Raw genomic sequence first — 17,356 nt, forward strand, 5'->3', positions numbered from 1 at the left:
GGGGTACCTGTAATACCTCGTATTTTTCTGAATTTATAAATATATTTTAGGAAAATTTGTAATTATTAATCCAACCTTTGCCCGATTTTCTTTAATTAAGCCTACCTATGCGATATTTCTAAATAATCCAACCTTTATGACCCAACTATTATTATTAAGCCTAACAAGTTACTAACCTGCTATAGGCGGTATTCACCCTTACGTGGCATATAACAATTATAATTTTTTCCCTTATTTTCTTTAATTGCTATTTTAATTTTCGTTCCTCTCTCCTCTGCGATTTTCTGCTTCATCTCTGAACTCCTCTCCATTATTTCTCTTCTACCTCTTCTCCACCATTGTCGATCCCTCATACCTCTCCATTCGAAGTTCATCAAAAATAATTAGCAATTGCTATCGTTGGGATAAAGCAATTGCCTGTTGGATCTGGATCTTCTTCAAATTCAAGGTTTTTTTTTTTCTTTCTAAATTTTCAACAAGACCACAATAACCAACATCCCACATCATTCTTTCTTTTAATCGCGGGAATTCCATCGGTATGATCCGACATTCGGTATGGTCCGACAATCGGTATAATCTGATATTTATTATTCTGGAACTCTCCCTGTTTTTCCTCAAGTTTCTCGAAGTCTAGCTATCCCCAAAACCTTTCAAAATTTTCCTTAGAGAAACAAGTCATATGAACAAAATAATTTGTTCCACGAACATATATAGATTCAATAAGGATAAGAGAAGTCAAAGAAGGGTGAAAACAAAAGTTTAAATTGACAAATAAAAGAAAAACTCAAACCTAACGAACTCCGAAAGTCCTAACTGCAATTGTGAAAAGGGCCACCACCTACCATTACTTTTGGTTTTTGACCATCCCCCTTAATTACTCAATCTTCTAGTGCCCACAAATTAACTTGCCCTACTTGCCAAGAAAGATGTGTCCACTTTTGTCAACAATAAAGTATGAACAAAATTATTCTTTTGTTTTTTCAATTAAAATGATAAGAATTGAACTCAACCACGCCCGAACTCATGTTTTTTTCCTAACAATATATAATTATGTAACTTATCAAGGTCACACTTGATTGAGGAATGCATGTGCTTCCCATTACCCTGATAGTGATTTTTTTTTTAAAGCTTGTTGACGAAATTTGATCTCTAGTCTTGGACTGTAAATGAAAATCCGGCAAATGTTATAGACGAAATTCGATCTCTAATGTTGCGCTGTAAAGAGCAATCTGACAAAATGTTGTAGACGAGATTCGATCTCTAGTCTTGAGCTGCAATAAGCAATCCGACAAATATTGTATGCGGGATTCGATCTCTAGTCTTGGACTACAAAGAGCAATCCAACAAATGTTGTAGATGGGATTTATCACTAATCTTAGGTATCGACTCTCAAAAATTTACCAACTGAACTAGCTGACTTCCATATAATAAAATACGTTAATGTTTTTTTTTCCCCTCAAAATATAATGTTTTAATGCTATATATATGTAGTCTCGTCTGTTTCGAAATATTTATGATGTCGATTACATTTATTTATTTTTTGAAAAATATGTTGAACTCACAATTGGATCGTAGGTTTAGTGAAGATGGCATTAAATTTTAGCTTAATTTATTAATTAATGAGGAGGTTTGACTACAATTAATAATCGGTGTAAATGGTCAATAATTTTTTTGTTTTCTGATCAGTGAATGACGGATTTTAAGGGAGATAAGAGGAGAATTAAAGGGACAACAAATCAAGAGATGAAAAAAAAAAAAATTGTAGAAAAAAAAAAAGTGAACGTATAACAAGAAGTTTATTCTACAAGTAATGCTACAACCCGTCAAAAACAAAAACAAAATTACAAGAAAAGTAACCCGTAATCTAAAAGAATTTGTATCATTAACGGTCAATTCAGATATGTTTTTTGGGTTGGATTGCTGCAAATCGAATAACTATGATAAAGTTACTACTATTAGACCCGTTATTTATTATAGGTTCACGTTATGCCATGTCAATCAATTGCTTGTTGATTCAGTGGTGATTGAGGATGAACTTGGTAGGGAGCACCTCGTGTTCGATCTCCCGCAACAACAATTGAGAGGGGACTGGAACCTATCAACTCAGAACTCGCCCCAAATTCGGATTAGCCTTAAGGGTGAACCGAGTGGTACACCAAAAAACTTTATGCCATGTCAAGTCTTATATGGTAAAAATCAGGTGAAGTGATTTTGGGTATCATACGGATTTCATGAATTAAGACACGTATTCTATGATGTATACTCGACACGTTCTATTTTTCTGGGCTAACTTATCTTGATTCAGAGTACTTCGTATGTTTCTAAAAAGTTAGTTTCTAATTTTACTTACAGGTTAGTAATTTATGTTGGAGCTAAACAACAAATGTTGCATTTTTTTTTTAGGGAAACAAATGTTGCATTGTGGATTACTCCCTCCATTCCTTAATATTCGCACCGTTTTGACTGGACATGCTTGTCAATGCACAACTTTGACCACTAATATCTTTAACTACATATTATAAAAACTTATTAAACTATTAATATTTTGAAAATATATATTAAGATGAAGCCAACAATATATTATAATACTAACATTTGTTTTCATATCTAGAAATAAAATATGATCAAAGTGAATTATGTGAATATTGAAAAAAGTCAAAACGGTGCGAGTATTAAGGGGCAGAAGGAGTAATAGAAATTTACCATGTTTCCGAAAACGGTTAAAACTAGGCGTATTAAAAGGTATTTTAGCTGACTGTGAGAAGAAATGGACAAATAAGTTACTCCGTAAAAAAAAATCATTACACACACCTTACTCTATTTATGTCGATATATTCGAAACAAGAGGGAAGTGCTTGTTTATTTTTTTTGTGCGAATGAGCCACAAGGGGAATATAAATTACAAATGGGAGCGAGAGACCTATTGTACACAGTCTCTCATTCTTAACCATTAGACCAGCACATCATTGATAGAGGGAGGTGCTTGTAGATCAATACCTTTCACTATAGAATCTGTTGTTAATGTTACAGGTCCATCAGTGGCTAACTGCATACCAAAAAATATGTGATGATGCAATTTTCTTAAAAAAGAAAAAACAGAAAAAAGAAATGTCTACATTACAATTTACAACGAAATAAGGGTACCCTACACTTAGAAAGTTAGAATAGAATAGTGTCAAGAAGGGCACATGGAGTGATGGATGGGGCATGCACTAAATGACATTATTTCTCCCAACCCCACTCACACTCACACTCACAGTCTCACACTCACCTATTTTACAAATTTGCCTTAATCTTCTATTCTTTCTCTCCTCAATCCCCGCATCATTACCCGCCTCTTTTCCCTCTTTTTCTTTTTCCCCCTTTTACTTTTTCTTTTTATTTTTATTTTTTGACCTTCAATTTTTGGGTGTAAAAGAGAGGGAACCAAACAAGGGTTTATAATTTATAAATAGCACTTGAAAGTTGAAACCCAACAACATTGGATAAAAACAGAACACCCCCCAAACTTCATTCCTCTGTCTTTTTTTTTAGCAATGGCATCCAATGTAAGATGCATTTTTTACTTGTTGTTAGCCATATCTTTTTGTCTTGAAACCCAAGCTAGAGATAGCAAATTGTTTAGCAAAGTTACCAAAGTAAATGAAGAATCCATTACCATTTCTCCTACACAAGCACCAATGTTAGCTCCTTCGCCGTCGCCCGAACCCGAGGTTGTTGAACATGGGTACGGGCTTTACGGGCAGGAGGAGACTTACCAAAACAAGTTTGAGTATCCTCCTACCACCACTAACCCCACTAAAACAGACAAGTTTGTTCCTGCTGAGGAGTTTAGCAAGAATAACTTTAAGGAGTTTGGGATGGGGTATTCCAATGACAACTTCAATGGGAATGGGAATGGGAATGGGAATGGGAATGGGAATGAGAAGCAAGGGATGAGTGATACTAGATTTTTGGAGAATGGTAAGTATTATTATGATGTTGACCAACAAGTCAAGGAAGAAAATAAAGGGAATGGGTATGGGTATGGGTATGGGTATGGGTATGTTAGTGAGAAGCAAGGAATGAGTGATACTAGATTTTTGGAGAATGGGAAATACTTTCATGATATAAAAAATGAGGGTATAAATGGTCATTTCAACAACTATGAGAATGAGAAATTTGAGGCAGTTGATGATGATAATGAGGAGGAGGAAAAATATGGTCATTACAACACTAACAACTATGAGAATGGGTATGGGTATGTTAGTCATGAAAAGCAAGGAATGAGTGACACTAGATTTTTGGAGAATGGCAAGTACTTTCATGATATTAGTGAACAAGGTCAAAAAGTTCACTTTAACAACAACAACAACAACAACAACAACAACAACTACGAGAACGAGAACGAGAATGGGAAGTACGTCTACCATGCCAAAAACGACCATGGAGTTGGAGATGATGTAGGTTTCCACCGCAATAACAACGTTGAGTTTGCCAACTCTTACTACGGAAACGGAAACGGAAACGGAAACGGAAACAATGAGTACGGAACACAAGGAAGAGGAAGGTATAATAATTACAATTACAATTACAATGGTAATAATGAAAATCATGTGAAAGAAGGTAAGAATGGTGGGAACACAAAGAAGTTCCCTAATGAGTATGACACCATGGAAGAGTATGATAGGGAACAAGGGTATGTTGATGTTCATGAAGATGGATTTATGCCATGATTAAATTTATTGTGTAGATTTATGTCTAAGATAAAATGATTATAGTGTTGGGAAATATTTTGCTATACTTTTTTTGTTTTTAAGTTATCAAATTAAGATTCATGTATGAGTCTTTTAGTTTCTTGTGTAAGCTCAAGTTAGCTGCAGTTTATGTAAATTTCTCATCTGAGAAATACAACTTTGAAAACAAAAATTTCTTGTCAAGTTTTTTTTGACAGGAATTTCCCTTGTTATTACATACTAGTCTTATATGCACGCACGCATCGCGTGCGAATATAAGAAACAAATTTGTGTTATAATACGATGCGTGCGAATATAAGAAACATATAAGTTAGATGGAGCCGAACACATATAAGCAGATTAATTAAAATGGTAAGAATTTATTTAAGGGGCTATATTGATTAAAAAGTTTCTTTGGGCTTTTTCAGGTAGGTTGTTTACTTGTTACTCCCTCCGTATTTATTTAAGGAATATACTTGCATTTTCCGGCTATATTTATTTAAGAGAATTATTACTTGTCATTTTTAGTAACTTATCAACTTTATCATCTAATTAAATAATCTATCTAATATATCATATGTGCCACCACCCTATTAAACAAATAATTTCAAAACTACATCCCACTCCCACCCCTCTAAAATAACATGGTCCTCACTTGTTTTACTTATTAAAATATCTACCCAACCCCACTTGTTTTATTATTTTATTTCATTCGATTTTTCTTCTTAATACCCGTGTCCGGCCAAGTGTATCCCTTAAATAAATACGGAGTGAGTATTGTATTCTCTATTCTATAAGTGAGGATGGTATATTAATAATCCAATAGGGGACACCAAAAGTGGATTTACTAAAATAACCTCACCTCTTCACCTATATAATAGAGATATACGCCCTTCGTTTTTTATTTTCTTTCTGTTTTTGCGATGTAGGTTTGTCAATGCACATCTTTGATTATCAATATTTTTATTTTCCCTTTCACTATTTATCTTCACCATTTACCTTCTTTTATCTCTAACCTTGTATTCATGAACATGAACAATTCATGAACGTCTCGTTTATTAATCAAGTCGAGTTCGTAAACGATCTTTTTTCTTAAACGAGCTTTGAGTTAAGAGTTTAAAATTTCATGAACGTCTCATTTATATCAAGCCGAGTTCGTAAACGGTTTTTCTTCTTACGATCTTTGCACTTAAGAGTTTAAACATTTGAAAATATAATTTTGAATGTGCACTAATTTAAATTCAAAATATTTTTATTCTGATACATTATTCATGAACTAAATGAACGAGCATATGTGCGGTTCAAGCTCATTTAGAAACAAGCTTCAAATGTCGTTCAAACACGACTCGTTTCTTTAATAAACAAACATGCTTGAACCAAAATATAGTTTATTAACAGTCTCGGCTCATTTGTAACCCTACTTGTAGAAGCTCCATAGTTCGATTGTTTGAATTCCAGATTAAATATCACATCAAGTATAGATCGTCAATGAACTTTGATATTCCGCGATTTAACCTTAAGTTCATAAAAATGGATTCGTCCTTCATACAGAGTCTTAATAAGAGTAATGCCACATCTCAACAGACTTGACACACCCACAAGTAAAAGTGAAAAATCACGAGACCATAGACAAAATAAGTAACTGTAATGTTAAAAATGAGAACAGCACAATAAATTTCATAAATAAATAAAAACTAAGCTACCTATAATTTCTGCTACAAAAAACATTGAAATTCATGTAATTTTACAACAATCCATCTCATCAGCAGCCATGGCTAACAGTCCCGGCGATTGACGATTTCAGGCTGGCCAACTACGCACAGTAGCAGCCTTATCAGCAGAATCAAGGGCATCTGTAACAGACTGACACCATTTTCTTCTCAAAGAAAAACATTCCAGCCCCCACAAATAAACTAAACCCCACATCTCTAATTTGAGGCCAAGCTTAATCGTTGATAGAATCATTTAAAGTCTCTTTCCTAGCCTGATAAGAAGGTTAATGCTCCTCTCTGTATTCTGGGTTTTCCTTCAAGATGACAAAGCCTTCGAGTATGGATGACAAAGGAATATACCTGGTAAAAGCCAACATAACATTTTAGATGACAAAGGAATAGACCAACAAAACATTTTAATACACTGAACTGAATCATATGTGAATTTTATGAGGAAATATATCTTACTTTTCTGTGGCAAGTTCTGCCCTGTCACCAGCGGAGAGAAGAACTGGAGTTGAATGAGTTTGAAATCCAGTTATGGTTTTAGGTCGACCCGCCTGGCCAACAACATCAACTGCTTGACCAACCCGAACAGGTACTGAGAGAGGCTTGAGGTTTTCATCAACAGTCAATAACATTCTTGGCTGCAGAATCACAAAACACAAAGACAGCCAGGTCATCAGCGCATGGCTTGAAAGATCAAATACATCCTGAAATATTAAGGATATGAAAAGAAACAATACAAGACAAAAGAAAGTCCAACCTGCATTGCAAGGACAAGAAAGTAGAGCATATAATGATACTTCCCCAAAATGATGGCTTTCATATCAAGACATGCATGAAGCATTATTACAAGACCAGCATGCGCACTCCTATAAGAATAAGTCAGCCATAACATCATCACAATCAGCTATTAGAATGCAGGCAAGAGCTTGCAAATTTTGAAACGCAAAAGTCTGTGTTGCTAGACCTAATTTTCAAAACACAGATACTTACGGTGATAACAAGAAACGGTCAGAATGATAAGGGTTGAGGGTTAAAAGACCCTTTCCCATGTGTACAAGACCTTGAGCAATCCGAACCTGCAAAAAATCACCAGAAGTTAACATCCCAACAGCAAAATAATCCCTACACGGACGGGGTAGACATGATAAGAAACCATACACAAAAGAGAGCACTGGCATCCTTGTAGTAATAGCTGGACAAATTTCTCAGCATGCCAGCAATTCGAGCATTATTGGTACCAGCACCTATCAAGCCCAACGAAATAATGGCAGCCTGCAGAGTGAAAATTAAATTACACATGGTGAAAAGAGAAGGTAACAACCTCGTATCCACTTGAAATGAAACAGGAAACCAAAACTTTGCATTACCATTGCAACTTCTAAGTCAGAATCATGACTCAGTCTACTCAAGGTATCCATAACATTCACCTGCAGCATAGGTCAAGGCTACATCAGCACCATGAGAAATAAATTTTCATATGTAATACATTGTATGCTTGGGAAAAGACGGTGACCATAATGCGTTCTAAAGCAAAATAATCTCCAATCTTGGAATAAACAATTCCAATGGTATCCTTTCGCTTTATAAGTATACACTAAATATATTTTCCGTCAACTCACGCCAGTACAGTTAATATTTCATCACATGAAAAATCTCTTCAGGGCATTTACTTCGTTTCATCCTTCAGAATATTATAGTAGACCCACCTTCTAAAGATACCTCAGAACCCTACAGGCACAAAAAAAAACTCATTTAAAACTAACAGAGCTTACTTTAGGGTTTGATATGCACAAGAGACCGAGTGCGAGAGGAACTGCACGGCGAATATTCTGCTCTCCATACTGCAACAAATGTTCTAGTGAACGAATTGCCATTTCAACACCCAATTCTTCTGCCATGGCTACCATGGCAATCCCCAGAACAGCTGGTCCCTGGTGTGTTTCACCTTTGTCAAGATGTTGGGCACAGTGACCTAAGAGGCTCTGGACCTGCAACAATAAGTAAAACAACCAATTGAGAAAGCTACTTCCTGACACATTGCAAAATTTCATGAAAGCCATGTCCAAAAGAGTACCTTTAGAACATTTCCGGTTCCAGCATACGCACAAGAAAGAAGAGTCATATCACAATGTTTCCTAATCTTTTCATTGAAAGTCTTTGAGACTTCTGCTGTTGCTTCCACGCTTTCCTGTGAGGAAGGAGATACAAAGTCAAGTTAAGAAAAGTTTCAAATTTAGTTCACAATGTCATCAGAGATATTCAAAACAGATATATGCACTAACAGCTGATCTGGTACAAGGTCACATATTTTAGGAATAAAGTCATGGATAGTGTAAGTTTTTTTTAAAAATGTCCCAAATGAATGGCAACAGTAATGTACATCAGCTCCCAATTCCTGAACACTGAGCAATGTTTTCCTAAATCTATCTTTACTACCATTCATAGCCAACTATTGAGAGACCCCTGACCTTTCTGATGCTAACAACCAATTTACATGGAACATTTCAATATAAACGTTTAATAAGCCCACCTTAGTGTGTAACAACCAGCCATAGGAGTGACTGTAAGCTAATCAGCAAATTGATTGGGGGGAGGGGAGAGGATTAACTCATTAAAATGACAGAAATACCTGTTTCCCCAGATACAAAAGACCAAGGCCCAGAGGTAGAAGCCTGGCAAGTGGCTCCCCTAAATCAGCCTCACTGCGATCCATTAATGCAAATATAATTGCCTGTGCGACCTCTTCATTGCAGGAACCAACAAAAACCAAACCCAGAGAAATTGCAGTGAAGGCGATAACATCAAGAGAAGCATTCGTGTCTCCAAGAATCGGAGTCAGCTTGCTGCGTAGCTGCGAATGATAACATAATGAAATCGGTGAATTTTTTTCAACATAGATAAAGATTTGAAACCTACTTTAAAATTTGTGGAAACTGTCACAAAGGTCACCTTAAACACTTAAAACCTCAGCTCGTTTTTAAATTAACAAGAAAACCCTCCTCTCTGACAAAACCTTAAAGATAGTTAGGACATAATAAGCCACTACAACTTAATGTATCTGTCTTGAGAGTATTTATATTGACTGAATCCATCATTTCTATTTCTTAATTCAATTTCATATCATTATCGACAACCGGTGCACACAGACACAGAACATACCTGTTCATTCTGTGTGTTTGCATAAGAAATGCCCAGACCCATAATGGCACCAATTCGGATAGCTGGATCTTCTTTATCAACATAATCGCTCAAAAGTGCCAGAGCCTTCAAGAAAAATGGAAATCACAATACAGTACAACATAATTCAAAAGTTACTCGAGTATTAATAATGACCATCTGCTTAAACTTACTGGATCACAATCATTTTTCACGCCACAGTTTACAATCCCAACACCAAGTAATGCACCAGCAATAACGTGATTGTCAGTACTGTGGAAGTACTTGTCTAGTTGTGCAAGTCCAGAATCAACATCCCACAACAGAATCATACCCTGCCATGATAAATAAATAAATTCAAATCAAACAAAGAAATATAGCGAAGTAAGCAAACAGCTTCATTAAGATAGAGTATATAATAAAGGTGAAATACATACCAAACTTGCAGCAGCACTAGTTTTCCCGTGTTCTTTGTTTTTAAAAAGCCAATTCCCAGAAGAACTTCCACTTGAAGAATCAGCAGGGCCAGTCATCAGTTTATCCTGTAACAATCATCGCATCATGATTGAAGCCCTATTCATAAAGTTGTTGAGACCAAATAATAAAGTACAAGTACAATACCTGTCCAAAACCAGCATTTACAAATGCATTCACAAATGTAGCAGCCAGATTTTGTCTTGCAGAATCAACAGTTGCACCAGCACTAGCACGGCCATCAAGTAAATGAGCCTAACAACCAAAAATATTGGACACAATCAGACCAATTTGATATTCTGTGAAATGTTAAGAGCAACAAAATTATGCATATAGATCACCTAAAACATAAAGCTAATATGACAGCAGACCAAAATAAAGGACAAGTATTTACCCATTATAACAAATGATGTCAAAATCAATTTACATCATCGGGAGCAATACTAATCAATAATGTCAACTTGTTTCTAAAGCAAAAATATTCGACAACATGACATAAGATATTCTATTCCATATAAATGCATATCTACTACATGTGATACATATTATCCCCCTTAAATCCTTAGAATTAAAATACAGAAACCTCATACTTAGATCAAAGGTAAGTATGACAAGATATAAACAGAAAAAGAAAACTATTAATAAATTATATGCATCAAATGGAAGAAAAAGCATAAATAAAAAACTACCTTGTATATATCTTCAGGTGATTTGGCTTCCATGACCTCTATATCACGAGCAAGGGTCAAATAACCTTCACTTAACTTATAATTGTTGATAATATCTTGCATTTGCTCCCTTTCATCATCATCCAAAACCATGTTGTCATCAAGCTCAAATAAGACACCCTGCATAATGAAACATTGCTCAGAATAGAGAAAAGAAACAAGACTAAGTAAGGCTCGTATGTCTCCTTAATGTCATCAACAACTCACTCCACAGAATGCACTTATGCACCAGTGACAAAAAGAACTTCAAATGAGAAACAAATTGTACAAAACATAATACAGTTAAAACAAGACCCACAGTACATAATCAAGAAACAGAATGCCACAGATTAATACAACACAAGTCACCTTTGTAGAATACCCAATAGCAATTAGACCATCTGACGTGTAAAAAACTCGGAACATTCACATCAAACTAGTAGTCCATGAAGGGAACACATAAATTTTATGAGCACCAGATACAAGTAACTGGAAAGACAATAGTCTATTCCTGGACTGCCCATTTAAGTTGTGTTGCCTTGGGAAAACAGAAGCAACTAGGGTTCTTCAAGATAACGAAGTCAACACTTACATGTCGTGCAAGGATGTAACAGAATTGCTTCTTCCGCAGGAGGTCATTACAAGATGTGAAAATATGCTTCACATACTGCAAGACAGAATGAAAATCAGAGTCAATACATAATTGAAGTGAAATTCATATAAGAAACATATCTTACTACAAGCTTTTCTTCTTTGTAATTAGTACAAGTGACGCAAATAAGGAGGATTATAAACGCCCTATACCTATAGACATAAAATGGCCTATACCTATTTGATAGTTTTCCAGCCAGCTGAAACGGAAGTAACAATCACCAACTAACATCCACAAACAAGTAGCATAAGAGCAAGTCCAAACCATTAATTTAAGGTCCGCGTTTTTCCCACTTATATCAATCATGATATTCTCTTTTTCTATCCTTCCCCTTCTATCCCCATTAAATTCACCATTCTTCTATTGATTTTATTTAGTTACTTCTTTACTTTCAATGCATTAAGTCAGTCCTTCAGGTGAACTTTCCTCCATATGGTCGGCTGGTCGCTATGGATAATCGTCTATGCTTTTTTGAAATATGGGCTTCAAAAATAGAAGAACGGTCCTATTTTTTACTCTAACCATTTACCGCCGTCAGAAAAAGATGTTTTGTAATAGTAAATTTAAGTATACATTTTTAGTTTTACAAATACTTTTAATCAAGGGTGATCGTAATATTATGCAGAGTGCAGTTTGTCCCATATCAATTATAATCATCCTTTCCCATAAAGAAAAAGGAATGGAGAACAGTAAGATGAGAGGGAGAAATTTGGAAAGTAGGAATAAGAAGCAAACCTGCAAGTTGTCCAGGACTAATGAAACCTGAAGTGCAGAGGGATACTCTTCACATTTCATATATATAGAATGTGCAATATCCAGGACCAGCATATCATCAGGGCTTGCAAGATATCTGCAAATGTTGTAAATTTTAACAGTAAGGAAAGCAGAAGAGAAACAGTATGCATAAAAACATGTTGAAAACATATACAAATTCCAGACAAAATTATTCGGTATATGGACAGGTAATCAGAATCGAAGGACCAAATTGATACATATACTCCATATAATACTTCTTCAGTTTCGGATTAATCACAACAGTAGCGATGTCGCATAGTTTCACCCCAAAATAAAAAATATATATATATAGGCTGTCGGCCATGAATTGGATTTTATAATATTAAGGTGAGTTAATGGAGCAATTTATATTGAATGAAAGGGAGAACAGGTCCTGAATCGAGATATTATAACATTAAGGTTAGTTAGATGGTGAGAGAAACAATATTACATTAGTGGGCCCTTTCCGAATAAGTGTTGCAGTTAATCAAAAACAGATGAACAAGAAAAGTGTTGTGATTAATGCATTTAACCGCAGTTTAAAAATTCATAAGCATACATAGTGATCATTCATGTAGATTATAATAGGGAATATAATCAGACTAGCATGTAGATAAATATAGACAGTTAAAAAATGGTGTAAAATAAATTACTTTGCTGCAGCAGTCAAATAAAGACACGTCCTTTTGTAATTTTTTTCATCCACGTGCTCTTGCAACAAATCAAGATCTTCCACCTAGAAATAACATTGTGACGCTCTATTAAAGTTCTTCAAGCACAGCTGCAAAACCAAACAAGAGAAACCAGTACCTCCATGAGAAGATCGACGGCTTCAGGCTCTGCATTGTGCTACAAAACAATGAAGATTTATCAGTAAAAAAATTGAAAAGGATTACTGAAGGAAATGACACAACAAAATCAGGAACTTCTAAAACAGGGGGAAAAATACCTTCATGTGAAAAGCAATTATTTGCTGTACAAGGTCCATGAGATCATCAAATGGGGCTTCCTCATTCTGAAATCATTAACACAAAACAGCATGTAAGTTCACCAAGCTCCCAAAAAGTCAACAACTTGGAAAATTATAAGCATCTAAATTTGAGAAATTGGAATCAACACCAATAGAAGCTCCATATTGAATAACAACAAATTAAAAGCACCAAGAGCATTGCACCATAATGAGATCACACCAACTAATAAGTTGTTGGCTCTTTTCAATTCTAAAGCACCAAATGAGATCACACCACAGATATTGATAAAATCGAAGAAATCATTACCTGATGCTGTTTTGAATATTCTTGTGCAATCTCTCCAGCCAAATTTCTGTAAACACCGAGAACACAAAGACGGACTGTTAAAACACAGATCATACAAGTATGAAGCATGCTGTACATGACAAGGGTTTGCTCAATGTAAAGCGATGGTAAAAGCGCAAAGCGTATTAGTGTTGGGATAGAAAGATGAACCAATTGAACTGAATATTGTTAACAAAAAGCGTCAAGTTATACGCTACAGCAGGGTATCTCAAGGCTTTGGAAGTAAATACACACAGATCATGACCCCCTGTGTAATCTGCCGGACAGATGTATGAATATTTAAATAACCAAATAAAATTCAAACTTACCTCACATATTCATGACCCCATGAACCAATATCCCCTTCAGATCCCAGTAACCTATACTTCAAGCTCTCCTGCAAGGATGAAAGAGCCAAAAAGCTCATCAGAACACTTTCAATCCCAGTTTAAATTGCATGGTTATTTGAATTCAAAAAAACACTCTTAGGTTATACAAAGTGCATTTACAAGCACGCTTCAACAAAAGTAAACCTTCAAAAATGAACTATTAGTCCGATAGGGTCATCTGATGCAAGCTATGTTATTAAGAGGCATTTCCTTCTGTACTACCTTGCCACGTGGCATCCTTCCCTAGGACACATCCTAAACTTAGAAACCACAACAGCTTCCGATCTAAGGAGAGAAAAAGGGGGAAATTAATGTTCTAACCTTATGGTTTTAAAAGTTCATGAATCAACCACTATTAGGACGACGAGTGAACTATCCAAGTCTCTAACTAATCAACTGAAGGAAAGAGTTTAACAAACCACTCAATAATTGGAATCTTTGCTCGATCACTTAATATATCCCACAAAAATATATAATAATTCAACACATTACTAAATACAAGTAAACAACAACATAAAATACAACAATGTTAAACACCAAAAATTGGTGGTCAAGAGAGAGAATGGAATAAAAACTATAAAATAGGTAGAGAGATGAGAGAGAAAGGAAGAGAGAGAGTGAAACCATGCAACATTTGGTGTTCATGAACACCATATGAAAACCAATTTGATGCAAGGAGTAATTGACATTTGGCAAATGGGTACCAAATAATTTTGTTTTTTTTTGTTTTTTTATAATTGCAAAAGTGATCGTGGAAAAGTGATGCATATTTGTAAAATTTTGGTGTTTGCTAAACATGCTCAAATGTTGTTACTTGTTGGTGTTGGGGAGAAAAAAGATAAAATATTAGATTTTATTAGGTGGAAATCCAAACTCTTGGTGTTTGCTAAACATGCTCTTACAAATAGCAACAAAATGAACGAACAAATTAATAAACTTTTGAACTAGAAAACAATGGATACACAACATCGACCAAATAGAAGGCAAATTGACAAACAAATTTCAAGTGGCATCATATATATTTCCTATACAACTGAAAGTTAAATTCAAAAGTCATTAATCAACACCCCATAAGCATTAAGCTGATCTAGGGCCCCTACCCCACTATCAATCAGCAAGAAAGATGGCAAAAAAAGTTCCACAAGTAAGAAACCACTCACCCTTTCACCCTCTGCCGACATGGTCAATGCCAAAACGGACAATATATCTGCTAGAAATTCCTGTTTTAATCAAAATACAGCAAAGTCAGTCGACCTTCAACTAAAGCTTACTGGAAATAATAAAGATCAACGAAGATGCAATAGGAAAGTACCTTCAGATCAGAGTCGCTCATTGTTTCATAAAATGCTTTCAGTGTCCCATAATGTGGGCGGAGAAATTTTAAAGGCTTTGGAACGGAAGTCATAGAGCTTGTCGCTGATCTAATTTCCTGCCTACACAAATGAACGAGATTAAATGAGATAATTGAATGAACAAGGTGCACCTCCCTTTAGATAGATCACAAACCCTTTTTAACATATACAAAATTGCAAAATTGAAAGTTGTTCATACTAAGATCAAAATCTTGAATGAAGCATAACTCTAAGTCACAGCATAAAATCCATTAAACTATCGAGGTTAATTGCAGAACACACATAAAATATAACACACTAACACTAGAATGATTCCCCCAATCATCACTGGCTAGAACATATTCGCAGATGGACTCTCTTATCTGGATAAGATATTTCCTGTCCCCAATTACTTTCAACAGCTTCAATATTAAAGACAAGAAGATGACCCCAAAAGCTACCGGTGAAGGAAATTCTTTCTGGGAAGTTAACAAATAATTACAACTTTACTTTTTATCTTTGGGTTGTTACTATCCCTCTTCTCATCACATGGTGTCCTTGACATATGTGCCTCTCCCGTTGTTGCAAATAAAAGAGAACAAAGGACATAGATCACAGTAGTTCTCAGGTAACACAGCATCTAACAGAATACGGGGTACACAAGTTCATGAATTAAATTTCACTAAACCCTTGGTCAAAGTAACTTGATACCTCTAGCTCTAAAGACCTTGATCACAGACAAGTATACATTATGTAGTTTTCATGTTAGAGTTTTTCCTATTAACTTTAACATAAATTCTACAGTTATTTCTTTTCCTTGTTTTCTAATATGAGAGTTCAAGTGGGACAAGGGGAGGAAACACATACTTCGTCAGTTCAAAAAATATTCCACCATGGAGTTTAGGAAATTTCAGTAAGGGTATACTGGATATTTACATTGTGAAAGGAGGTATTGAGTTTCCCTATAGGGAACCGTTGCCAAAAAAAATCCCTTACTATTGAGATTCTTTTAAGAGGGTGATTCAGTGCTGAAGCTCAGTCATAAATTCAAGGGAAACTCAACCACTACCCTAATATATGGCGTTTCGTTCAAGGGAATAAACCAGCTTGATTATGTTCTCAAAGAAACCCGTTTCTACCCTTTCACAGGTTTCTACAGTTACCAACCATTTGAAATCAAGTAACCAAGAAGCACAACACTCACTAAAACGAAATTCGTTACGCATTCAAATCAAAGTTCTTCACTTCCATGGAATTCCACAATTACAAAAGAAAAGAACTCGAAAGTTTGTTGAGAAGTTACCTCATACTCTCAAGAGCAACTCTTTGTAGCCCAGCATCGGGATCCTGAACTCGCTCCACATACAATTCCAATTGCTGCTTCAAAGCCAAGTCCTCCTCCGACTACATTCAAAAACGGCATCAACAATTACATCAAATTAAATAAAATTTTCACTGAAACACCAAATTAGAAAAGCAATCAACAATCGGAGAGAGAAAATTACGAGATCTTCATCCTTCTTGTCGTCCTTCTTCTTAGGGTCCTTGGACGGCACTTTTGTGGTAGCTTCCTTGCGATTTTCGGTAGGGTTTCCGGCACCAGTGTTGCTCGGCTCCGGGTCCATGGCGATTGCGAGTGAAACCCTAGGAGAGAGAAATTTCAAGGTTTGTGTAAAGTTTGTGGTAAACGCTAATTTGTTAAATTAGTGATAATCAAAGTATATAAATACAAGCAACGTACTAGTAGTAGAAAGAGGAAACTTGAGAAACTGAGTTCGATTAGATTCGCTTCGGAATTCTGGGAGGAGAAACCAAAAGAGGAAGAAGAGAGTGAAACGATGTGTGGGAGAGGCGGAATTAATTGTACGGAGTAGGATTTTAGGAGATGTTGGGTTTCTTTTTGCACAAGCTGCTCTATAAGAGATTACGAGTATGCCCGGTTCACCGGTTCAACTTTATGGCCTAATTCGGATTCGCGGCGAGTTTAAGTCGATAGGTTTCATTTTCATCCCAATTGTTATTGGGGGATCGAACACGGGGTCTTCCCTACCCAGTTCAGCCTCAATCACCACTAAACCTACCAACAATTGGTTGGCATTATATTGTTGCTAAAAGCAGACTGGTTTATTTAATTATTATTTT

At 35.6% G+C, this 17,356-nt stretch overlaps 2 protein-coding genes across 2 annotated transcripts; one reads left to right on the forward strand and one right to left on the reverse strand.

The window, feature by feature from the left end:
- Nucleotides 1–3,311: 3,311 nt before the first annotated feature.
- Nucleotides 3,312–4,951, forward strand: LOC110782776 (protein E6-like). The gene has a single exon (XM_056843420.1). The coding sequence runs from the start codon at nucleotides 3,537–3,539 to the stop codon at nucleotides 4,713–4,715; it is 1,179 nt and encodes a 392-aa protein (XP_056699398.1). The 5' UTR covers nucleotides 3,312–3,536; the 3' UTR covers nucleotides 4,716–4,951.
- A 1,366-nt stretch (nucleotides 4,952–6,317) lies between these two features.
- On the reverse strand, nucleotides 6,318–17,113 carry LOC110782777 (26S proteasome non-ATPase regulatory subunit 2 homolog A). Its single transcript, XM_021987019.2, has 26 exons — nucleotides 16,956–17,113; nucleotides 16,720–16,858; nucleotides 16,518–16,618; nucleotides 15,196–15,316; nucleotides 15,044–15,103; nucleotides 13,824–13,891; nucleotides 13,477–13,522; nucleotides 13,149–13,214; nucleotides 13,010–13,048; nucleotides 12,853–12,935; nucleotides 12,161–12,275; nucleotides 11,366–11,440; nucleotides 10,756–10,914; nucleotides 10,214–10,321; nucleotides 10,030–10,134; nucleotides 9,787–9,927; nucleotides 9,596–9,700; nucleotides 9,066–9,287; nucleotides 8,511–8,624; nucleotides 8,209–8,424; nucleotides 7,804–7,863; nucleotides 7,595–7,708; nucleotides 7,427–7,512; nucleotides 7,194–7,302; nucleotides 6,896–7,074; nucleotides 6,318–6,787 (listed from the first exon to the last, which is right to left on the reverse strand). Exons 2-26 carry the CDS (start codon nucleotides 16,837–16,839, stop codon nucleotides 6,712–6,714), a joined length of 2,688 nt encoding a protein of 895 aa, XP_021842711.1. The 5' UTR covers nucleotides 16,840–16,858; nucleotides 16,956–17,113; the 3' UTR covers nucleotides 6,318–6,711.
- Between the last annotated feature and the right edge of the window lie 243 nt (nucleotides 17,114–17,356).

Source organism: Spinacia oleracea, chromosome 4 (assembly GCF_020520425.1).
Source record: "Spinacia oleracea cultivar Varoflay chromosome 4, BTI_SOV_V1, whole genome shotgun sequence".
In the NCBI taxonomy this organism is placed as follows: domain Eukaryota; kingdom Viridiplantae; phylum Streptophyta; class Magnoliopsida; order Caryophyllales; family Amaranthaceae; genus Spinacia; species Spinacia oleracea.

Bases quoted from the DNA above. Each gene is read 5' to 3' on its own strand.
- LOC110782776 (XM_056843420.1), top strand. From the start codon at position 3,537: ATGGCATCCAATGTAAGATGCATTTTTTACTTGTTGTTAGCCATATCT.
- LOC110782777 (XM_021987019.2), bottom strand. From the start codon at position 16,839: ATGGACCCGGAGCCGAGCAACACTGGTGCCGGAAACCCTACCGAAAAT. The intron at 13,523-13,823 runs GTAAGTTTGAAT...CGGTGTTTACAG, and splicing joins TGGGGTCATGAATATGTGAG to AAATTTGGCTGGAGAGATTG. The intron at 9,928-10,029 runs GTATGTATTTCA...TTATCATGGCAG, and splicing joins CTAGTGCTGCTGCAAGTTTG to GGTATGATTCTGTTGTGGGA.